We start from the raw sequence: 25,353 nt of genomic DNA on the forward strand, positions 1-25,353 counted from the left end.
AATGTTTCTTGAACTCTCTCAAGCTTGGTGCTGTGACCACTTCCCTGGGGAGTCTGTTCTGGTGCCCAACCTCCCTCTTGGTGAATTATTCAGCATTGCAGTTTCTAATTCAGCCTGCTATAAGTGTACCAAAGTGAGAATGCCAATTACCGGTCTAATATTTTACCTCTTTATTTTGGCTTCTTGATACTAGAAAATAAGCTATAAATCTATCTAAATTTCAGACTTTTTAGTAGTTGCTCAACCTGTTTTTTGGGTTTTTTTCCCCTTGTTTTTTACTTCCTCCTCCTCCCTCCCCCCTTTGTGTCATAGCATGTGACATATTTTCTAAAGTAAAATTTTATTGGACTATCTACTGGCTGAACATTGTGTTTAAAAATATAGTTTTCCCCCTAAGATCATTTTCAATTGCTTATTTAGGTGTAGCAAGGGATCCAGGTGATATGGTACCAGTTTCTTTCTATGGTTAAAATAGCTCATCTGTAAACCACGGCATCAAGGGGTTGAGCAATTTAAGCACCCATTTCTTGCTCCTCTAATTTTATATATAATGAACCTGACACATTTCAGGATGTCAGCACGGTACAGTGCTCAGATTTGCGCATACCTTGGAGTTAAATCCTAGATTCAGGGAGGAGACAAAATTCATGGTAGATTGGCTAAATTCCTTTTTTTTTTGTGACAGATGTGTGGATCAGAATAGAAACTGGACCATTAGGCTAAGTAATGGGAGGTGTCTTTGTGGACTGAAGGCAAGTGATGTGGTCAGAGAACCTTGTTAAATGCTTTTATCCTATGGTGCATTTAACAATTTCATGGATTTTTTTGCATGTTTTGAAATCCCTTTATTTGTATTTCCTAACTATGTTCTGTGGAGGTGGTGAGATAACGCAGCAACTACTTAGTTTGGATCAATAATTTGTAGGTATAGTATGTGAAAAGAGGATTTTCATAAGGCCAGTAAGTGGGGGTTTGTGTGGAATTTTTATAATTTCTGTAACGTTGTCTATCTAATAAGGTGAAACTTCTTATTAAATGGCTGGCATAGTTTTTTTAACTTACAGCTTCTTTTCATTCCTGGCTGAAGAAAGCAAATGTGATAAACTCTGTAAGAAGTTTTCAATGGTTTCTGATGCATTCCATCGGAAAAAAAAAAAAAAAAGGAAAAGTGTGCCCTTGTGTCTAAGACCTGCTCCTCTGCCAAATGGAAACATCCATTTGATGTTTCCATAGAAAGTGGAGATATTAGGGCTCTTTCCAAGTTGAAAAATACAGCAGGGAAAAATGTAGTATCAGACAGCTTCAGGTGTTGTGGTTTTCCCAACCATATGGGGCAGAGAAATTTCAAAAATGGAACATTACAGCAGTGCCCAGCCATTGGCAGCAGGCTGGTGTCAGGGCGTAGGGCTTTGCCTGTTCACCAGTCCTGTTAGGAATGGTCAGATCACTGTGGGTGCAGAGGTGCAGGTTTAATTATTTTGCCTGATTTGATGACTAAGAGACATTAAACATTATCTGCCAGGCACAGAGATACTTCTTAACTGCATCGGCAGCATTTAACGCCTTTGCTTGCTTGAAAGACTCTAGCAGCTTTGTATGACATCTGTATAATTTTCAGCAAAATCTATGGTTTCATTGAAATAAAAATCATAGCTATTTTGGGCTAATTTTAACTCTGGCACATGAAGGTGGATGGCCAATGATTACAAAGGGTTTGCATCTGCTTTTTTTCAGGCTTGACATTATCACGTTACTCTCGCTTCCCCTAACATTCACCTTGTTTCATTTCTTGTGTGTTGTAATGAAACAGATTTCTTTCCCAAATTCATTAATTCAGGATGAAACTTCAACTGAACTCCAAAGGAAATTTAGGCAGATGAATAAATGTACGAAAGCTCCAAAGACAGAATTGCTTGTCTGCCAAGACACTTCCCATGATTAAAAGATGCTGTCATTTAATTGAAATAAATTATTGCTTAAAAATCACCAACCAAAGACTCAGTAAAATGATTTCTAGGATTAGCAGTCTTTTAAAGATGACAATACACCTCTGAATAAAATACATATTTATTTTATATGTCAAATTAAATGAGACTATTAAAGAGTTTTTGCACTTTGCCCATATTTCATTTTGTTTGCATGGCCTACTTTTGAACTTACTTAAATTAATATAGTTAGAACCAAGTCTTCTGAAGATAATGAAATAACTGTAGCAAATACCCACTGTAGGGAAGAGGAGGCTCTGGAAAGTATATGTAATGTTAAAATAATTCTTCATGAAACTGCTTTCGTAATGAAATAGTCAAGAATGTAACTAAGCCACAGGATGAGATTTTTGGAAATGCTGCCAGAAAAAGAAATCCCTGTTCCTGTTTGTAATGTTAATGGCTACCAACAACTGCACGTTTGATGCGCACGTGTCATGGGTCTGGTTAAAACTACAGACTAAATAATCTTTTAGTCAAGCTAAATGTAAGTGGAATTCAATGTCCTTCTTCACAGTGATACCTACATGTAGTGGGAAGATACATGGATACCTAGGAAAGTCAGATGATGATTATTATTTTATTACAAATTTAAGCTGAAGGTTGTGCATGTGTGTGAGCGTACAAACCAAGAAACTAGGACAGGAAGAAAGGAAAAACAGCAGCTAAGTAAGAGAAGAGGTGTGAGTAAGGCCTCAGCAGATGAAAAGATGTGCCCTTTGTTATAAAGCACCCTGGGGAGGCAGCTTGCAGCTATGATCAAGAGTGAGCTCGCAGTGCAGCCAGCCCAGCCAGGGCTGCAGAAAGGGATATTTCTGGTGCCTACCCTGCCTGCACCCCCTACCCTGCCTCCTTGCTTCTGATTTCACGGTAGGATGCTTTAACTCACTGACCAGGGGGAAAGAAATCCCCTTAATACTTTTCTGCTCTTTTATTGTTTCAGTCTACTCTCTGTAGGATCAAATGACTGTCAAAACCAGCCTTAGTGAGAGGGTGGCAGGAGCAGAAGGTCAGCACCTCTTGCTTTCATCAGCAGCAAGGTGCTAGTTCGGCTTCAGTCATGGGGATACGCTGTCCTCTCAGCTCTGTTAAGGGCAGGGGTGGGGAAAGTGCATGTGGATTGTTATAACAACTCAGTTTTAGGCTTTTTCTGCTTGCTTTACCTTTATATTTTTCAGTAAGCGGTGAAAAAGAAAGGTTGAGACTTTGATGTTTTGTTGAGTCTATACATATGATACCTTTCACCCTTTCAAAAGCATGGGCATTTAGATGGTATGGGCATTTAAACTCTGACTCTAGTTTTCTCCTTTGAGCACAGGCTCATGGTGGTTTTATTGCAGGCCTTGTGCTTCTGAGGAGAATCATAGAATGGTTTGGATTGGAAAGAACCTTAAAGGTCATCCAGTCTCCCTGCCCTGGTCAGGGACACCTCTCACTCTCCCAGGTTTTTCAGGGCCCCATTCAACCTTGTCTTGAACACTTGAAGGGCTGGGGCATCCACAGCTTTTCTGGGCAACCTGTTCCAGTGCCTCACCACTCTCTGAGGGATTAATTTCTTCCCTAACATTTAATCTAAATCTCTACTCTTTCAGTTTAAAACCTCTTTTTTCTATCACTATCTGCTCTGTAAAAGTCTTTCCTCCTCTTCCTTATAAGCTCTACTTAAAGTACTGGAAGATTGCTAGAGATCTCCCTGAGGCCTTTTCTTCTCCAGGCTGAACAACCCCAACTGTCTCAGCTTGTCTTCAAAGGACAGGTGTCTTGTCTGTGCAGAGGACCACCAGGTGGGGTGTCATGAGAGCAGAATAGAGGGTCACCTCCCTTAACCTGCTGGCCACGCTCCTTTTGGTGGACCACAGGATGTGATTGACCCTCTGATCTGTGAGTGCACACTGCTGGCTTTCAGCCCAGAGAGTGCTGCTGGACACAAGACCAGCAGAAGTAGGAGTTATCAGACATGAGAGAGCAGGATCATAGATGCCAGTTCCCAGGTGTTAATGAATTAAAGAAAGGCAGATAAGGGGGCAGTATCCTGTGTTTCCTATGGTGGTGCTTTCTGGTTGGGCAGGCTGTCCCAGCCCCATCTGAGTCCTTGTGCACATCCAGTGCCTACAGAGTTGGCAGAGTGGTAGCTCTGACAGTGAGATTTGGTCTTCTGAGTCTCTCATGTTCCTTAGGCTGCTCAGTGTGTCCTCACAGCATCCTTCTTAAAGACAGCTAAATGGAGCAGTGAATGACAGTATTTCAACCTCCTCATGGTCTGTTCATCACTTAGATGTCAAGCATCAGTAATGTGTGATTTCCCCTTGCATTCACTCTTTTGTTTTATCAGAAGAGATTTTAGCATGAACTTTGAATAGTATCAGTAGATTTATCAATCTGGATGCACCTTATCTTCCCAATGTTTGTTGGCTGTTCATAAATGATGTTATGCAATAGGTTGGAATGGATTTTATTGCTACCTTAAACAATTCAGAGTGAAAACTCCTGACAAGACATCATCTTTAGAAAGGAGAGGCTTTAAATGCCCAGCACAAATCATTACTATCTGAACTAAGTGTAGTGAATGAAACTTTTCTTGTGTGTGTGAACAGAACTTAACTTTGACAGTGATTAATCACTACAATTAATTAAAAATGCTGGGAATTTTACAAACTTATTTTCTACTCTGGTCCCAGAAAAATGCTTGTTCTAGAGTTTGCTGATCACAATGTAGGGTCAAGCAATGAATTAGGATCTTACACATAATTTTGTGGACTTTGAATCCACCATATCCACCTCACAAATAAGGACTGGACTTTACCAGTTCAGAGCCTATATACAAATAAAACAAGTGGCCTAATGACAGGCTACAGGTCAATATGAGGATCAGGAATGCAACAAAATCCCCATGTCTCCTGCAGAAAATAATTCAGGCAAATGAATGCACACACTGCAGTTTAGCAGACTGGGTTTTCATGCTGATCTTACCACACTCTTCTGCTGCACATCTGCTGACTGGCCATACTCCTTAAGACCTTAAAAAATTTTAATGAGAGTATGACTAAATTTTTACCTTTTATTACCTGCATTAGGTGGGTGATAGGAAATTGGTTATTCCTGACAAACAAGAAAGTGTGTCCTCTTCTCCTTTCCTCCCTCCTCTCCCTCCATGGTCTTAGAATGTTTGTTGAATACTGTAGGGTACAGGGAAGAGTTGAACAGAAGCTAGTAACAGCTGCTGCATGCTGCTGTTCTCTAGCAAGATAGTAGTCTGATGACAATCCTAACGATTCTTGTATTGCTAATTCATCAGTCAAATTAATATAGGGGTGTAACACTCAAGACTAGGTGAATGTCATGGATATTTCAGACCAACATCTCAATCATGTTTAGTGGAAAACAAAAAAAGGGAAAAGATCATACTGATAGTATTATACAATAAATAGAGGTAGCATATAATGTTTTTCATCTCCTTATACAAAAAAAATTCAAATTCAAATATATTTAAAAATGCATTTTTCATACAGATACTGCAGTATGTTGGACCACTTCCTTTTGGTTTGAATGCCAACATTTGAGAATGCTAGCTCTGAAAAAGCCTTGTGTAAACTGCACCAAATAACAGAGCATACGGTAATGAGGCAACATACATGATGTTCTCCCAAGCGAAAATGATACAGAACACTCAGTAAAAGAAATTTGTATGTCTGTTAGAAATCTAAATTAGCAGTGTGACAAAGCTGTCTTATAAAAATATTTCACAAGTTCTCAAAATTCCATCACAGATGTGGTTTCTCAGAGGATATTTCCTGCATGTACATCTGCTGCAGTAGCATAACTAGTTTCTACTTATTTAGATGTCTCAGGTTGTGCTCTTTGAAGAGGGATGGCAGTAGTCACTGGGAAAGCAGGATAGAAGTATTGATAAAGTGCCAAGAATTTTGGATTAGACACAGGTCTGAGCTCAGGATCAAGTATTGGGGGAGCTGGGGTACACAGGAGACTGTACGGTACACAGGAAGGCGTATAGAAGCTGTAGGGGCAGAGTCTTTTGCTCTTTATCAGAAAATATTATGATTATACTTTTTTTTTTCAGTTGGGCTCTGTAAGCCAAGCCCTGGGGAAAGAGTATGCAGAAAGCAGGAATAGAGAAAGATTTTCAACAGAGTGTAAAGGAGAAGGATTGGACTGAAAGTAATTGGGATGTCTCAGGGCAGGAGTGGTGCTAGGGTCAAGGAGTACTCAGGGAAGAAATGGGAACACTGCATGGTAGTGCATTCTTGCACACATAACTGACATCTGCTATTTCCCTTCCTATTTTAAACAGATGGTAGGAAATCAAAATAATTTTTTTTATTTGATTACCTAAGGGGAGTCATTCAAATAAGATCTGTCCTTAAAAGGCTCACAACCACAATTTAAATGACAAGTGTTTTAGCACAGATTTACTCAGCAACATTTTTGTCTTCCAGGATTGGTTTAGGGTCTCTTGCCTTACCTAATTTTATCATCTCTCTGTCCCTAACCATTTTGCTACCTCCAACCTAAGTCTTCCAAACACTGCTTTCACAGATCTATAGAGTATAGTACTCATCTAAAATGCAAGATCCTAAGTATGAAACAGGAATTTCATTTAAGTGGATTTCTCTTGTCACTGGAGTGATGGGGATCCAGGGTTTGGTTCCACAGGATGCAGCATGTGCTGGCAACTTCTGGGGCTGGTCCCAGAAGTCTCAAGGAACAGTCCTGAGAAATGCAATGAATGGGTATTAGGAATGTTTATTCTAAATGAGATCCCACTTTTCTGCTCTTTTTATCAAGATTAGCAGATGCCTTCTTTCCAGGAATATAGCCTAGACAATCTGGTATTTTCTAGTAGAAGTTGTAATTACAGGAAGTTATAAATACCTCACATCATTATACTGTTTCAATATTTCAATTATTGCAAGGAATATTACCATGAGAGCTTTCACTGCGTTTTCATAACCTCTGACTTGCCAGGAATTATTCCGGGACCTTTGCAAAAGGTGACACATCCTGTGTTTGTTGGTTAATAAATATTGCCATAGCATATTTCCTCAGCCGTTGGAAGTCGCTGGGTGAATGTAAGTATGCAAAAATGAAAGATGGTATCACTTGCTTGACTAAACAGTGTTTAATAAAAGGTTTTAGACAAGTTGAAATTCATATAGTTAGAAAAATTGTGGCAAAACAGTGTGAAATTAGTACAAGGAAAACAAATGTCTAACCAGCCATAACAATCTGTAAACAATGCTCTTTATAGTGACTGAGAACAAACCATGATGGAAATATAATGTATAAAGCAAAAAAAAAAAAAAGTTTCAAATAAATTCTTTCATGAGGGCTAGGGAGCACAGTGTTGTTATATGAAGATTAATTATGCCATTCTTTCTCATTCATTATATATATATATATATATATATATATGTTCCTGTTTCTGTCCTAAATAAATGCTAGCCAAAATAATTTTCTGCTTTCCCATTGCAAAGTGATTCTTATTGATGATAGAAAATATGATACAAACCTTAGGCTCAAAAGTTTTATCTGCATAGCTTCATTCCTAAAATGGGGTGAAGATCCTATATTTTCAGTGCTCATAGGTACTGCTTGATAAAAAAAAGACCTTATTAAATCAATCCTGGAATTTCTGTTGGGTTGGCTAGAATTAATGCTGCATCAGAGAACACTGTGAATAGCCACAGTGTTGTGAGGCTGATTTTGCCTGTCTTGCTTTGCTTTCAGCTCTTGTGGCAACTTATTATTGAAATATTACAATTAATTTTGCTGGAAAAGGACCTCTGGGGATGATTTGGTCCAACATCCTGCTCAAAGTGGCTGATCTTGAAGCCCTCTCAGGTTGCTTAGGGCACTGAACTGTCAGGTGTTGAAAATTTCCAAGGATGGAGGTTTTCCCAAGCTCTCTAGTTAACTTGTTCCAGTCCTTGTTCACTCAACTTGCCCTTTTACCTCTTCCATCAGAATTGGTCTTGCTGCGACTTGAGACTGTGAGCTCTTGTTCTTCCATTTTGTGTCTGTGAGGAGAGTCTGCCCCCATCTGTATTCCCCATTAGGCCCTAGAAAGTTCCATGGTAGCCTTCTTTTCCTGAGGCTGAAGGAGCCCAGCTTCTCCAGCTGTTCCTCATGCATCACGCGCTCCACCCTTTTGATGTTTCTCCTTGGTTTCTCTCCTATTTATCAGAATTTCCTGTGTATACAAAGGCTCAAAAATGAGCAGGCTGCTTGAAGTGCAGCTTTGACAATGATGACTAAAAGGGAATAGTCTGTCCCATAAAACTGCTGGCTGTGCTTGTGCTAGTGCAGAGCAATTTGCACTCACTGCAGCACAGCCCCACTGCTGGCACACATTCAACTTCTTGTTCTCCAGACTCCCCTTTTCCTGTCTCGGGGTGCTGCTTAGCCTGTCAGTCCCCAGCCTGAACTTTGCACTACATATGAGACTTTGGATTTGCCTTGATGAAATTCATGCAGGTGCTGTTAACACATGCCTTTGGCTTGTCAGTGAAGGGCAGCACAGCACTCTTGTGTACAAACATGAGTTTGACTTGGTTGAGCTCAGGTAAACGAGCCATGAGAAAAGGACTTCAGTTTGCTGTTCCAGCAGCTTCCCTGAAGCCAAAAGCTGTGTCCTTTGGGGATCTGGGTAAGGTAAGTCTTGGCCTCTGTCCTGTTCTACTTGGCCCCAGAGTTTTTGGGGTTGCCATGAGGTTCCCACTAGCTCATTCAGCTTCTGCATTTTTTCTGTACTTTGCAAGAAGCTCCTGAATCATTAATGTAACCAGTTGCAGTTTTCCAAGATAATATTACCTATTTTGCTTCCTATAGAGTTGATCAATGACTCTAAAGGAGGGGTTTATGTTTGTGTATCACCAAACTCATTGGTTCAGAAGTCAGTGGTATCAAGGAGTTAAAGTCTAAAAAGCAAAGTAGGTTTGACAAACACTTGCTGGCAGGAGTAGGACTCAACAAGAGGGTTAGCTGACTTTGACCTTTGTGTTTACAGCATTAGCTGTATTTAGAGCCTGTTTGTGTCTCTTCTCAGCTTGAGATAGTCCAATCTTGCCACTCAGAAGAGATTGTTCAGTTTTTTATCTGCCAGGCTCAAGACAGGACAAAGCACACTTCTGTTGTCTTGCTAAAGGTGTCCTGAAGCTATTTGAGTTAAATTAGAAGCATTCCCCTGTCTAGATCATCAAGTGGAAAGAAAAAGGTATATTCTTTTCAGGTCCTCTATGCCTTGATATTTTAGTGGCTTGTAATAAAAATAAAAGAATCATCCCATGAAAAATTAATATTTTTCTTTGAGCGGAAGAAATACCTTTTTGAAGATTTAACTGTAAATATTTTCTAAAAGTTTGAAGTCACAGAGTGAGTATTATTACTAAGAAGGCTTACTGAAACTCTTTGAGGTTTTAAATGGGGTTTATGTACAAATGAAAGACAATTAAATTATTTATAACAGATTAAAGCTGAGCCAAAATCACTTCTGGTTTATTATTTCTAAATAAAATCAGTGCTATTTGCATTGTGACACTTTTAAGGCAGATAGCTGAGAAAAATGTGATTTTTTTTGTCTTAAAGGTTGTTTTTATGCTGCAATAAAACTTCATATCAGCTTAATTTATATAGGTCTTACATAACTCAGTCATATTGTTTTACATACTTTTGATAAGGTGGCATTTAGAATCATAGCACCCTATTTGCTGGACGCTAAGAATTTTTAATTAAGAACTTAGCCAATATTTTCTGTACATGAGAACGTACAGGAGCTAATGCTGCTAAATGATTTTGAAAAGGCCAAGCTAGACTGTTAAATGACATTTCAAGGTACATGTGCAAATTTATCAGCAATGATAAATCATGGATTAGAAGGTAAATCCTGTGAGGAATACAGGGTAAATCAGTGGAGAGTACAGGACTGACCCATATAAGTTGCTCCTAATACACCTGGTAGAATTAATGCACAAACAAGTTGAGAACCTATCAAAACAAGACTATAAGGAGTTTCTTCAACTGTCAGGAACTAGTCAAATGAAGAACTAGTACTTTGTTAGTGTAAGCTAATCTCTTTTCTGAATGTTGTGGCATACAGCAGAAGTATGCAGCGCTCAGAAGTTGATTATCAGTAGGCTGTGTACCGAATATTAAGTGCTGAAAAGCCTTTTGTTTGTTGATTTGAACATTAAAATGCAAACTTGGGAAACAATTTCTCTGAGTAACACTGCAAATAACTCTTGTAGTCTAATTTTCCTAAATTTGTTTTCTATTGTGATGTCAATTAATTAATTATGTTCATATTTTTTCCTAATATTTATGGTTGTACACACACTGTTCATAGTTTATGAATAAAAGAAATTTACAGAAATGGTTACAACACAATGGAGAAAAGCAATGGACAAATTTTCTGTTTTCCTTCCCATAATGTTATTATCATTAATTTAAAGCATGAGGAGTTCTGAAATCTGGAGGTGTACTTGTTTTGTCACATCTGCATATCTGTGGAAATATTCTGAGCTTAAAGCAGTCAATAAGCCTTTGTGTTTAGGGGAGACATATGACACTTTTCTCCCCCTTCCAATTCTGTCATGTTTGCATGCTAACACATCACATGCCACCCAAATCCACATTAATATTTGTGATTCATGCATATCCCTGTCTCTCTCTCCTCTTCTTTGCTATGGGTGGGAGTCTCCTATCTTAGAACTCCTACAGTAGCTTAAACCACATTTTGAATACGTTGGAAGAGGATACTCACGCATCGGTTTGCATATGGCATATTGCATAGGGCAGTGTAAATAAGAAACAGCAGAAGCAATCATCCCTCTTTTTTCCCACTGGTTTTACAGTATCTAGGGAATAAAGTCTCCACTGCACTTGAGGAATGGGCTGTTCCATGGTTTTTTGAACTGGCACCTGAGAAGTTATTTTGTCACCACATGCTCCTCAGCTCAGCAAGTTGACTTGACATTTGCTGGAGCAGATTTGTTTTGGTTTTATTAGTTTGTTTGTGGTGAGGAATTTTTTTTTTGCTGTTGTTTGTTTCCTTGTGGATTTCTTTTTATAATATTAGTACGTGGAATTCTACTGCTAAACTGTCCTATTCTTGAAGATGAGATATGGGCTATTTGAAAAGAACACTTCTTTTTAACTGCTGTGCTGTGCTTCACCCTCAAAGCATACCAGTCAAATCAGGGCTGGAGGAAGATCTGTGGCAAACAGCAAGGCTGTTGTCCTCCCTCTATCCTTATCCCTGCATGCACATGCTGTCACAAACATGTAAGTTCACATCCTGCTTTAACAAAATGGAAAAGATGGTGTGAACTCATCCATTTCAATGTGAGGTCAGCAGACATTTTCAAACAACTGTAAATATTAGTAATAATTTGTCAGCTTGTTTTACCTGAATTGGGAACCACTTGCATAAACTCTTCTAATTGGGCTGTGGAAAGGTCTCAGCCAGGTGATATATTTCTGACCACAACCTAAGTAAAGAATGCTTTTTTTGACTCTACTGTGGGATCTGGTCTGTGGCACTGGAGTGTTTCTGCTCACATTGCATCAAATCTTTGAAATCCTAGTCTTGCTAGTGTACATTCTCGCTACTGGTTTTGAGCTAGATATTGTGTCTCCTTCCTGCACCAAGATTCTCCACAGCTGCCATAAGAATCCAGTTTCCAGTAACCAACAAAAAACCTTTTAAGGTCTCTTTTTCTGCACCACTACTTTGTACTAGAAGACTTAATGACAGAAACTCTTTTCCTCCCCTTGAGACAGTCTGAGTGTCATATCAAGTAAGACATTTGAAATCCCATGAGGTATTCATAGCACTGTTTCATTTTGAGAAAGGTTTCCTTGAACAAGGTCATTGTCAATTTAATATTTCACCTGGTCAGGACTTGCACATTTTCCTTCAGTTTGTCTCCTAAAAAATTGTAAGAAGATTTTAACTCATTTGCACTACTTTCTCTATCTATATGATGCCACAGTAAAAAAAAAAAAATTGATCCAGAGCTGTACAAAGTACTTTTCTTCACTTGACAGTGTAGTGTCAGCCATGCTTGACAGAATGATTAGAATCATTCTATTAGCATTTTATACCATTTCAGCCTCTTAAGATTCTGGGTGACAGTCAGTACATGTTTGGCAAAAGAATGTCAAGAATTTGCACTGTTCCCTGTACAAGCTTAAAGCAATTTAGCTCTGTTGGAATACATGGTATAAGAGAAAGCAGGCTGTCTTGAGGAACTTGATATTTGCATGATTTTTTAAATTTATTTTTTATCTCTAGCCGGCTTAGGACTGAATGAGTCTGACAAAATCATGGAGATTTTAAGGCAGGGTTATCTCAATAGACAGATGAAAAAACTTACATGTTTCTCTATCCGGTTACTGAACTAGTCAGTGAATTTTCTATTGCGATGATTCAGAGAGTTTAGTCATTTACAGTTTATTAAAGTTTAGTCAAGCCATTTTTAGTGGCATTTAGGCAAGTTAAAAAAGTCAATTTACCCAGGGATGAATTCTACTCATGCATATAAGCTTTGCTTGTGGGGTAGCAGTGCCTAGCAGAGCATTACATGCCAAAGTAATAGCAGCAGTCAGGGAAGTTTCAAATATAACCACAGTGGGAAGACAACTGGGCAGATGACAGAGGATTTGGTAGTTTGAAACTTCTTCGTGGTGTGTCAGTGAGATTTCTGTAAGCTTGGTTAACAGCCAGCAGGAGTTACTAGTTCAGGAATTTCTAGTTCAGTGAGACACATCTGAGGGAGTTCATGTTGGGGTTTCTTACGAAGGAGGATAGTGTGCTCAGAGACAGAACAATTCTTGGGATCCTATGTTCATCTTGGGTGGCAAGCAGGCAAGGAGCTGAGGAACAAATTTTGTTGTGAGTGTGTCACAAGTATGCAATACATTCAAGAAATGAAAGGAAGAGAATTAGGGTGACCTAATTACGCTAAGATGGGCATGTTAACAGACCTTAGCCTCTAGTATGGATTTTGTTTGCAGTTTTCAGTCTTACATTGAATGTATTTGCTTTAAACATCCGGGCGGTTGTTCCGGGGTCAACTGCAGCTTTGAGCTGTGCTCTCTGTGAGCATTTCATCTGCACTCAGCTCAGCTCTATTTCACCTTTATGTCATATGGCTTTTTTTTGTGTGTGTGTGTGGGGGGGGCATAAGGAGTGTAACCCCAAGGGTCAGTACTTCAAGGTGATTAATGCCCTGCTCTTGGTAGGCTTAATTTGGATTTTCTGTAAGGGCTGTAAGAAAAAGAGCATTGGTCAGTCTGCTTGTAGAAATCCTGTACAACACTGGATGTGAGTGGTGAGGATTTATTTGTCAATCTACTCCCCTTTCTTCATCTTGCAAAGGAGCAGCTGTTTGTTAATCATGTTGCAATTTGCAGTGTGGAGGGAGTATGTTGCTTTTATAGCTTTAAAGCTATTGAAATTTAGTGTTAATGTGTGAATGTGACAGGACCAAATATCAGACAGATTCACCACTTCAAGTTTTTGAAGTGGTTACTAATCTCTACCACTTATTCTTCTGGAATATAAAACTCAGATCAAGGAGAGCCTTTAGATAGGAAAACAACAAATTAAGTTTGGCTTGAAGTAATACCTGTGACAACCTTGCCTACAGAGCTAACGAAATTGGAAACATTTTTGAACAGGTTTCCATTCCAGTGTCTCTCCATACTTCCAGGGCTGATCCTTTTCTCTCCTTTGTTTCTTTGGCTCAACTTTAAGTCAACTCCTCATTGTAGATAAGTCCATGACACCTCAGGTTCTTGTCAGCAAGGTTGTTAACTGACTCTGGGATTTTGGGGGTTTTTCATGCTTGCTGAATGTGAAGCATCGTGCCTACTCACAGTCTGAGTTTTCCCATCAGAGCTGCTGAAATAAAACTTTATTGTCTCTATGTTTTCTCTTTTGCCAGGTATTAAGGGGGGAAAGAATTTGATGCTAACTGTGCTGATATGTATTCTATCCATTTCCAGCCTAGGATTTCTATAAAATGGTGAATTATTGTAGTCTCATGCTATGTTAATTCAAGCCAAATTAAAGCATACCATGAATTTTATTTGGCTTTTATGGGCTAACTTAATGGTAGTTAATCCAAAGGATCACATGTTATTCCTCATTAGATAAATCAGCTTAGCAGAGTTTCATTCACTGTGGACAAAGTTCAACTGTTTTACATCACAGAAAGATTTTAATTAAAAATCATAGACTTGTGATGGAGGCTATTATACCAGATTTTCTTGACCTTTGAGTCAAAAAATTATTTTTTGCTATTCTTGATTCATTATGCCCTTTCTAACCTCTTACTTTGTCAGCTGTATTTTAATTCTGATCTTTGTCTGTGTTTCTGAAGTCCTTGTTGGGGAATTAAAAAAAAAAAAACAACCCAAAAATATCCCTTTCAAACAATATTGCTTCAGAAAAGTCATACTGGGAGCTACACATACCACTTGATGTTGAATATAATCCTCTAAAGTAGAAGAGTTTTATCATATTTTCCAAAAATGCCAGGTGTTTTCAGACCTTTTATTAAAATTCAAATATATTCTCAAGGATGCTACAGCCATCCTTGTGAGAGCTTAAGAGATTGTCTCACATCTTCCAGGTAAATGAGTTTCAGAAGTTATAAGAACAATTCTGAAGGGCCTTGGAGTCATCTGTGCCTCTTGTCATCCACAGTGAATGTTTATTTAGAAATGCCTGTGGTTGTGAGCACTGAGACGTGGGCCCTGTTGCTGTATGACAGAGGCACACAAGGGAGATTTTATTTCGATATGACCCTTAACTAGAAGAATGCTGAAGAGTTTTGTTTTTTTTTTTTCCCATATCCCTTCACCCTCAGAATAATATTTTAATTTCATGTCAGAAAAGTATCAAGAAATATTTTTTTCTTTTTTTATTTTCCCTAACCCCTACACCTTTTATAAAAATAAAGCCTTTTCCATGAGTAAGTAGGTCATGGTAAAGAAAGAATTCATATAGCACACTTCCCCTACAACTGCTGCTTATTGAGGGTCAAGTGATTTTTCAAAATATTTTTGCATTCCTATCTTGGTTTCAGTTGCAGCTTATTACTGCAGAGAGGGGTGCTAGGCAGTCTATCATGTATTTCACTGGTACTTTAAATGTTTTGCTCTAGTACACCTCTATTTTCTTCAACCTACAAGAACTTCTTGATTTTTATTTATAAATTTGGATTTTTCTACTTTTTTATTCTTTTATTTAAGATCTTTATTTTATTTACTGCAAAGAGCACTGCTGCAGTTAAAAGGAGTTACACATTTTTAGTATGTAACAGTTTTCAATGTACTGAAAAGACATACTAAAAGTTTAGAGATGATACTCTTCCCTGTTTGAGGTGATTTTCCTATTCCCAAAATGACGTGGAGAAAAAAAACCCCAATCCTATTAAAACTGAGTACATAGTAGCAAACATAAGGAAAGGAGAAACTGGTGAAACTGTAACTTTTAAGGCAGTTTCAGAAAATCTATTTACAAAGATCATAGAACAAAGTATGATTTATTATTTTTGATTGTTCTTGTGAAAAGTCATATCTTTTGCTTACTCTAGATTTGGAAAACAAAATCCAGTGTCATATTTAAATGACACATCTTATCACTATTCTGAATTCTTCCCTATATTCTAAAAAGTACTGGGGAGGAAATGAAAGGAAATCTAACAGAAATATTTCAAGAGAAATATTGAAAATTGTTTTCATATTGACTATGTTTTCATATTGATTCTGAAAACATAGGCTATTTATGGCAGTGTAATGATAAATAATAAATGGTAATAATAAAAGGAAATGAAAAAAGGTGGCAAATACAAAATTGAAGAATTTACATTAGTGGCTGTATGTTGAACCTGCCAGTATTGTCTCCTTTTGCTCTCCAATTTGTACTTGAGCAGCAGCTGGCAAATACCTTGTAAATCTACTAGAGCATATGTCTGAGAGAACAAAAAAATCAGTAGATTTCAACAATAAATTTAAGTGATAATAATCTTGGGATTCAAGTGTTTGAAACAATTTACACCTTTTGAGGTTACTTAAATGCAAAAACATAACTGATTTCATAGGGATATTTTAGAAAGTATTTTGATAAAAGTAAAGTCTGAATATATTTTCCTCAATTATTGAATAATTAAAATAATTTTTTATTTTGTTAGAAACCATTGTAAGGTTGAACTTGGTGAAAATTGGAATAGCTGGAGAAAACCAAGCCAGCTTATTCTCGAAACTAGAATATATTATTTGTTTTCTAAATACATTTGGATATATTATTTTACTGTTCCTTTGGAATTTTATGCTTTTCCGTAATTCCACTTATTTCCATAAAACATAATGGCAATGGAGTAGTATAGGTTAGGTCAGAAGGACATAAGCAACATATTGGTCTCCCTGTTAATACTGAATTTTCAAAAATATCTGATAGGTCTTTGAGCACCAGAATGTCAGAACAAACCCCAATACAGTACCAAGACTTAGTTTTGTGTTTTATATATTTATGCCATAAAACTGTCAATGTGAACATCCACAAGCAGTTTTAAGGATACTTGGAAAAAATTCTAATTCAAGAGAACATTTTTTTCTGGGAACAGCCATCCATTTTAATTAATGCTGCTAATTTGAAAAGTCTGTAAAATTATCTTGTGTAATATTTTATAAGATTGATGCAGAACTGAGCAAGTTAAATAAAATGGACTGTATGTTGTGGATGAGCCAATGCAATATGGGTGTTAAAAATCACCTCTGGTCCGGGAATATTTGAACTAACACCAATTTGATTCAGGTAAGATGGCAGGACCAACTGCAGAACAATCTAACAAAAAGTAACTTATACTGTGGGATCTGACTAATTGTTCATTTTGTACAATAGGATCTCTCTAAGGCCCACATATTGGCTTTCCATTAGCAATTCACAAGAAGATATTAATATTTTGAATTCCTGCTCAACTTCTTACAGACTTTCTGGCCAGTGTTTCCTGAATTATGAATTTCACTGCTGTATAGCCCTTGGACAACTCCTGTACAGGATTAGTGCTACAGCCAGGAAAAAAAAAAAAAAAAAAAAAAAAGACAGTGGATCTCTGCTTCACCATGGACTCCCATGGGCTGCAGGAGGCCAGCCTGTCTCACCACAGGCTGCAGCATCTGGAGCATCTCCTGTCCCTCCTTCCTCACTGACCTTGGTGCCTGAATGGTTGTTGCTTTCATTTTTTTTTTTTTCTTCCTCTTTCACAGCTGTTGTGCAGTGGTTTTTTTTGGGTTTTTTTTTGCCTGTTATTAAATGTGCTATCACCTATCACAGAGTTTCAGGAGCTGAATGAGCTCAGCTTTGGGCAGTAGGCAGTTTTGGAGCTGGCCAGAACTGGCTGTCAGTTCTGGGGACAAATGCAGGGGCAACTCCTGGTGTCTTCTCACAGAAATCACCCCTGCTGCTCCTCTGCTACCAAAACCTTGCCACATCAACCAATAATTGCATTATTAAAAGGTGATCTTCATATCACAAATAAACAATGTTTCTTGATGATATTTTGAACTTCTGTGTGTGTAACAGTTATGCATTAGGGAACTTCACCTTTGTTTGAGGAAAGATTTCACCTTTCAAGCTGAATGCAAGTTTACTCTGAAAAGAGGACGTCAAATTGATATCTGATACTACTGCGTGTTTAAGCGGGATGGAAACATAGAGTCAGTTTTGATTACACAGGATTTATCTATTTGCTACATTCCAATTCCATTTAATATTGGAGTCCTTAAATTGGAATCATTCAGTGTAAATGTTATATACTCCAAGAAGTAGTATCGAGACTGAAAATATAAGTCATATAATAAAAAAGGGTATTGTTGGGAAAAGCAAATATACTTCTCTTATAAGGAGAGACAGGAAATCTTTGTTTGTCTTGCTTGGTGGACTCAGTTCCAAACAGTGAACTCAGTAAAAAGAAAATGTCATTGAGAAAGAGACTGAGCCTTCACAAGGTGTTTAGACATAAGAAGACAGAGAAGCAAGTGGTCCCCCTTGTTTTGGGATCAGTCATTAAAGAGGCTGGTGGCACTTAATGCAGAATATAAGCTACGAAATGAGATGCCAAGACCAGTACCTTAGAGGCAGCACTCGCTGAGCTGTGCAGCAGGCAGAATCAGATAAAGAAGTTGCTAGATAAAGTCTAGAAGTATGTCAAGAGGTGTTAAGGTAAGGGAGTTAACTTACTGGGAAATATTTCACTGAATAGATTAAGTCCTCCTCTGCTGTTTCCAGTCCTTCTAAAGCAAAACCAAATATAGTTGCTAAATATGATTTCATATTTTATTTAAATTAAAATATGATAGAGAAATCACATACAAAAAAGCCCAGCATTTTGGATGAGTTAGCTTCAGTTTTAGGACAGAGAAATTTAGTGTACTTGCCGGAAGGAGTTGCTTTTGTTTTTCAAATGCAGAATGTGGGAATGGCTATAGCAGTTCAGACCAGACTTGATGCAAGTACTTGGCATTGTCAGTTCATCACCAGGAAAGGGCAAGATTTTAGTCTTGCTTCCCTAGAGTAGTATCTATTCTAGATACCAAAATCCTGTGATTCTGGTGTTTCCTGAGAAAATTACCATCTCACCATTAAGAAGTTTTGAATTGATTTTTTTGATCTATGAACTAGTCCAATTTAATTTCATGTATTTGTGAACTTTTACCATTCATAATATCCCCTAGCAAGACATCTCACACCTACTTTGCACAGTATGAAGTGTTCTAGAACAATTGAAAAGCAGTGCTTTTTCTTCCAATGGATAATTATGTTGTCACCAGATGCTGTGGTAGTCAAAGTGGAGGTTCCAAGAGCAGTCGTACAAAGTCATGGAAAGAAAATCCAGCTACAGAAATTAAATGAAAAAATTGCTGGCTTTTAAGGTACCAAAATTGCAGATACTTGAAAATGGAGAGAAACCTCAGGGGAAGCATGCCCTGCCCATGTAAAGCAGGCAGAGTTTGCCAAAATGATTGATATTTTTGTAGCTCCGAGCAGTTGTCTATATGTTCTTCACTAAATTGTCTGTATTGTATTGAATTGTCTGATGCCTTTAAAGAAGTCAGTGAAAATTAAATTAAACTAATCGCTGGTGTTCCTCATCTCTTAGCTCCATTTGAACTGATGTTGTAACACAGAGTAGTTTCTAAGCAAGATTTTGTAGAGGATAGGAATAAGGCTTCGTACCTTTGTTCTCTCTGCTCAAAGAAATCTCTTAATATATTTACAAGCATTTAGGGCAGAGTGCTGCTGAAAGCTCTAATATTACTTGATAAAGTTGGATATTTCATTATGCAGATGACAGCTGTTTGTTAGTTCCTCTTTTCATAAAGGCTCTCTAACATCAATTGTCAATAGCTCAATAGAAACCAAAATAGTTCCTCATGTTTACTTTCACTCAGAAAAAGTATAGTTGTGCCAGAATATAGCTTGCTGAGAAACAGTTCAGCATAGCTATCCAACAGCTAGAAATCTAAACATAATCACACATGTGACCAGTGTATCCATTCCTACAATGCTTGCTGCTGTGCAACCCTAACAAGATAAGTTGAATTGCAAGTATCTGCTGTTGTGCTAGCTCTGTAATTGCTCAAACCTGACAATGTTAGGGAGTTGGCAAAAATTTTTATTGTATGAGCACCACATAAATTTCTGTTCCGTGCACCAAGGACTTGCAGTGTGTTTTGCTTATGGCTATGAGAATTTCAGTGCACACTCTGGTGTCTCTTTCACTGTCTGCTAGACAGCCCTCCTGATAGTCAACAAGGTCAGTCCTGCTGCTTCTCCTGACTTCAGTGATGTGTGGCCTTCACATGGGGCATCCTTTCTCCCAGCTGCAGACGACCTTTGGGTAGATTGGAGGTCTCTCCTGTGTGTTCAGCTGCTGTGCCATTCTCTCCAGAAATGTTTCTTGCCTGTGTGCACCCCTAATGCCTCAGGCAGCTCTTCCTATGCATTTGCATCCATTCCTCAGTAGGGGATTATAGTTTTTATTTGTCAGCCACTCCTCTGAAGAGGATTCAGGAAGGTTCACACTTCAATCCAGAAATTCCTCTGACTTGTCTCCTGTGCAGCAGTTCATCTGGCTATATTTCCTAATTAAAATAGGTGGTTCTGCACACCTTGTCAGATGCCAGCTGTGATATTAAGCTGTCTTTGTCACAGCAAGAGGCAGGACTCTTCACAAACCTTTGCTTAGAGTTTGGTTGTATTTTTACTTGTGAATTTCCCAGGTAATCTGTATCAAGTCAGTGTGTTTAGATACACTTAATGTAATTATTTCATTAATATGTATGTTTGCTATTTATATTTTGCTTATTCCTGGCTTTTGGCTGAGACTAAGCGCAGCAATTAATGTGTTTGGGGTAGGCAGTTCTCAGCCCCTTCTCCTGAAGAAAATTTTAATAAGTGACAAATCACGTATATTTGAAATTCTAGTTTTGGTAAACGTATTGCAACTGTGGTCAGTGTTTTAGCGTGCAGTCAAGTTCAGGGGCACAGCATAGCTGCCTGGTTTTATAAACAGGTTGAAAATGAGCTGGCTGCAGTTCAGGTCAGTGAAGTAGACATGTTGATAACAATTCAGGCAAAATATCAAAACTTGGTGGTAAAAGCAGTGTTGGCTCCTTCAGATTATATTTTTTATGATACAAGTTTGTGACTTTTTATGAGGGATTCTTTCCCCTTCATTGCTGTCAGTCATACTACAATTAGTAAGACAGTCAGCTTCTTGTCATCCACATGTGGCCAGAACTTTCTAGCCCTTCCTTTTTAATGCTGATTTTGGTTCTTATGCAGCCTTGAGTTGTCTTGTAGATTGCTGCGAAGGGTTTTTCCTAGACCTAGCTGGAGTTACTTGGAGACAACAATTCAGGAAGTTGTTGGGTGGCGATATGATGGGAATTTCAGTGATTATTGTCTTTCAACAGCGTTGCCCTCTTTTATGGTTACATATGTAGGGTTTGGAAATTAAAGACCATGAGCAGCAGTGTTGGCCACCTGGAATTTCTGAAAAAATCCAGTTGTTCACAGGGCTTCAGGAGCTCGCTAAGGATACATTTCTCAGACTAGAGGCAGGAAGAAACCTTTTCTCCTGCTTGTCTGTCTGGCTTGGTAGGGCTGTTATTTTTATCTTAATGTTTATTTTTTAATGCTTGTGACAGGCTGTTCTGTTGCTTGCAGGGAAGAATGTTATACACAGTGTATGTTGTGAAATGTGACATTAAACAAATATGAAAGTCTGCTTTCTCCCATCTTTCTCATTTTTCCTTTCATTTCTGTCCAGTCGTGGCCAGCCAGAGTATTAAGTTCTTGTTCTTTCTCTCTGAGACGTTCTTTAGACTGTTGGGACAGTTTTGCTCAAGGAATAGGCAGAGTCTAATGGTGCTATAGAAAAGAGAGAACTGAGGCTAGTCAGAAGGGAAGTAAAAAGGTGAAAACACAGTAGCCATTTAACTGCATCACATTGAAGAGAAGCCCAGGTGTTCTTGCAGGTCCTTTTGATTGATCAGCAATATATCTCAGCAGTGTGAACCTTTCACTTTGGGAGAGATGAGCAAACATTTTAGTATATCTTCCCAAGAGAATTGCTGTGTGATTGAAAAGGGGTTGTTGTCATGCTAGTATATTCATAACCATGAAAAATCAAATGAGAAAGAAAGACCCAATGCCAATTCTGGACCTCCCAGCAAGCTGACCTACTGCAACCCATAATTTCTTGTTTACTGCAGTGAGAAACATTTTGTAGGAAAACAGCAGTTAAAAATGCATCAGATGTTTTATGATGTAAGGGTGGGTTTTAGTGTGAATTTTACTTCATGTAACATGCTATAAGTCCTTATCATTTATTTATTCATAACTTTTCATGTATGTGGCCCCTTCATGGGCTGCAACTTTAGACAGCTATTTTACTATTAACATCATTTTTATTTCATAAATGGCTTGTATTCCTCTCAAAGTGCTACTTAGTGATACATTTTAAAAGTGACCTAATAAAAAAAGAAAAATAATTATATTAACTGGTTTTAAGTTGGTATGAAAACCAACTTGGTTCTGCTGCAGCTTCATATGATAAGGTGGATGAGGGAAAAGATTCGGCTAAATGGCAATTAAGTGCAGATACTAAAGCTGTAGTGTCCTTGGCTGCTTTCAGATTCAATAAGTAGCTGTGCCTTGTGGTTGCACTTGGAATAAACTGGTCCTTAAGTAGGGAATGAAGGAGTGAGAATGGAGAATGCTGCTTCTTCCAATGATCACAGTCTTAATTCCCTCACAATGTGAGCTTATCACCTGCACATTAAACTGACAGGGGAGCCTCTGCTGTACTGGGAAGTTTTGGGGGTTTTTTTCTGCATTAAGAAGGAAAGCATTGGGCTATATTATGCAATTTAAGAGAGTCTATTCATTAAATATCTGTATCATTTTGAATAAGTGGGAGCAATAACTCTATTCTTGCAGATAGAATGCAAATATAATAATTTTTCTTTTAGTATATTAATTCAGTAAGGAGATTAATATAAGCTTCCAAACTTCTTAGTCAAAATCTTTATTCTCTCTGCAGAATGCAATACAATTACTATGTGGATGCTAATAGTAAATGAACTGTTTTATTGAATAGTCGTAATGAAATATTGGAGGCTGGTGTGTGATAGTTCTTATAAAGAGTACATTCAAGGAAGACTTTGCAGAGGAGGCAAAAGAGGACAGAAAACTTCTGTTTCAAAAAGAGAAAGGAGTGGCTGTTAGTGGAGCAGTGACAGCCACTATTATATTGTGTTGATACTTCTGACTTCCAGTATGGTTTGGGGTTTGGAATCGAAATCAACCTTCAGGCACATAATTTATTAATACTCTTGCAAGCTTAGCAATTAGGGTTATTATGAATTATTAATAATACTTTATTCAAAGATTGATATATCTTTTGCAATAGTGACTAGTATGAGCCTTTTTTTTCCCTAAATTTTCAGTCCTGGTCTCAGTTTACAGTAAAATCCTTTAAACCTGAAATAATGATCAAACTAATTATCAGGGAAGCCAAGAACAGGTCTGGTTAAAAGGACCTCAGAATGTCATCTAGCCTGGCCTACCACTCAAAGCTGTGTGAGCTATGAGAGGAGAACAATTAATTCTTGGCACTACAAAAGAATATTTTGCTATCTTTTGAAGACTTGGGGCTTCTAAATAACAGGCTCTCTGCTACATATTTTTGCACATAATACTGAGGTTGGACTTTAAGTAGAAGCTCCTTAGGAGTCTTCTTTAAAGACTGTACTTTATCAATAGTGTCAAACTTTCCTCCAGCTATGGAAGCCCTGCTGACAATCTGGTGTTACTTTACAAATTTTGCATTGGGAAATGGTAGCTTTAAATGTAGAAAATATTTTGATCAACCATTTGTTACGGGACTTTTTTGTTATTTGTCAAATGGTGGTACCAAAATTCTGGTTTTGTAGAACATAATGAGGCATTTTGCTGTTCTTTTACTATGGCTCATTAGGAGTCCAGAAGAGAGTGCTCTAACTTTTCATGTTTAGGTATTATGTTTATGTCTGTGGAACCCCTGATTTTTTTCCTTGCCCAACTACTAAGCAGTTTATTTCTTAGTTAATTTATTTGTGACATTGAATATTGTCTCTCTCTTTTTTTTTTTTTTTTCCCAGTGTGACAATGCAAAAGGACTCAAAGCCTTCTACGATGCAATAAAATTTGGACCTAATCATCTGATGGTTTTTGGTGGTGTATGTGCAACAGTTACTTCTATCATTGCTGAATCTCTGAAGGGATGGAATTTGGTTCAGGTAAGGTGTGGAATGGAATATATTCTAATGCTGTCTTGTGTCTCTGGATTTAAAAAAAAATTAGAAACTTAGCTTCGATGCTTTTAAAGCTTAGAATTTCGTGAAATTTTTATGTTTCAGTTTTGAAGGCCAGTTAATATGTAAAGATTAGTGACTTGTACATAGTGCTAGATTTTAAGGCTTGGCATTTCATTGTACTCAAAAATGCTTGTGAGTTTGGGGCAGCAGTCTCAGTGGGTTAATTAAATAAAAATAATGTGTCTCAAAAAGCAACCCAGGTGAAATCAAGTTCAGGCGTGGTAGGGGGCCAAACCTAGGACTTTTGAAAAGCTGGAATAAACTCATCAGGACTCAAATTATGGTACTTCAGGGTATTAACTCAGTCTGTACTCAGTCAGAACGCAATAATTTCTATGCACTTGAAAAGTGCTGGTAGTGCATAAATTCTAAATAGTGACTAGGTTCACGTCTCAGTATTTAACTCGTGAAGCACATTTATTCCCAGTTGTTCTTCTTTCTGACTTTCTCAAAGGTCAAGTTTGTGGAAAGGTTTCCTCTGCTGAGGAATCAGAATGTATTAATACTAATCTCTAAAATGCAGATGATAACAGCATGATTTTCTTCATTTATTCAATCATCTGACTACTGAAAGTTTTCAGATGGATGGCTGATCATATAGCCATTGAGTTTTGCTTTTCTGATGTAGAAATACCCTGGCTTTCTACTCAATATTCATATTGCCCAAAGATACTCCTGTATACTTTTTTTTCCTTAAAAATCTGAATTATTCTATATCAAAATAAAAAATACAAAACAATTACCTGAGTTTACAGTTACAAACAGGCTCCTATTTTCCACCTGGAATACTTACTGAGAGTAGTGCAGCAAGAACAAATGAGGCATAATTAAGTTTGTGAAGAAGATGATGATCAGAGTACAAATGGGAAAATCTTAGGAGGATAATTAAAGCAGCTTGTTAACTGTGTTTGCAATGCTTGTCAGATCAGATATTTTTTCGTTCTTCTTTGGGATTTTTTTTTCTGATATAAAAAGCAATTCCTCTGTGGAAACAAAATAATAGTGTGTCTCTGGGGAGAATGGAGAAAATAACAGAAGCCTTGAAACTAGCCTTTAACACTCTCTCTTAAAATTGGCCTAGTTCATGACCTATAATGAAGTATATGGTTGGACCTCTGTTTTTTTTTTTTTTTTTTAATTATTTGTCACATCGAATTTCGGTATGATGCAGGATGTTTTAAACAGCTGGGTTTGATTGTGCTAAAAATCTTTTGATTTGCAGTCAAGTTCTGCCTGATACAATCTGGAAATCAATTTGTTCATGAAGTTGCTCAGTCTGAGGAAGAGTGATTAGAAAGCTTTTAAATTCCTGAATTTATCAATGTATATGTCAATTACAGAATGGTATGAAGTATTGCTACCAGAGAGCATTTATTTCTCTGTGTTTAACCACTATAGCTGTGACTATGTCTTAAATATT

At 37.7% G+C, this 25,353-nt stretch overlaps 1 protein-coding gene across 4 annotated transcripts in view; it reads left to right on the forward strand.

Moving 5' to 3' along the window:
- The window catches only part of GABBR2 (gamma-aminobutyric acid type B receptor subunit 2), a 451,884-nt gene that overhangs the window by 80,101 nt on the left and 346,430 nt on the right, over nt 1-25,353 (forward strand). For all 4 annotated transcript variants that reach the window (XM_072924427.1, XM_072924428.1, XM_072924429.1 and 1 more), the window contains exon 3: nt 23,718-23,855. In XM_072924427.1, coding sequence (XP_072780528.1) covers nt 23,718-23,855 — 138 coding nt within the window. The remainder of the gene's footprint in view (nt 1-23,717; nt 23,856-25,353) is intronic.

This window comes from Taeniopygia guttata, chromosome 2 (genome assembly GCF_048771995.1).
Source record: "Taeniopygia guttata chromosome 2, bTaeGut7.mat, whole genome shotgun sequence".
NCBI classification, from domain to species: domain Eukaryota; kingdom Metazoa; phylum Chordata; class Aves; order Passeriformes; family Estrildidae; genus Taeniopygia; species Taeniopygia guttata.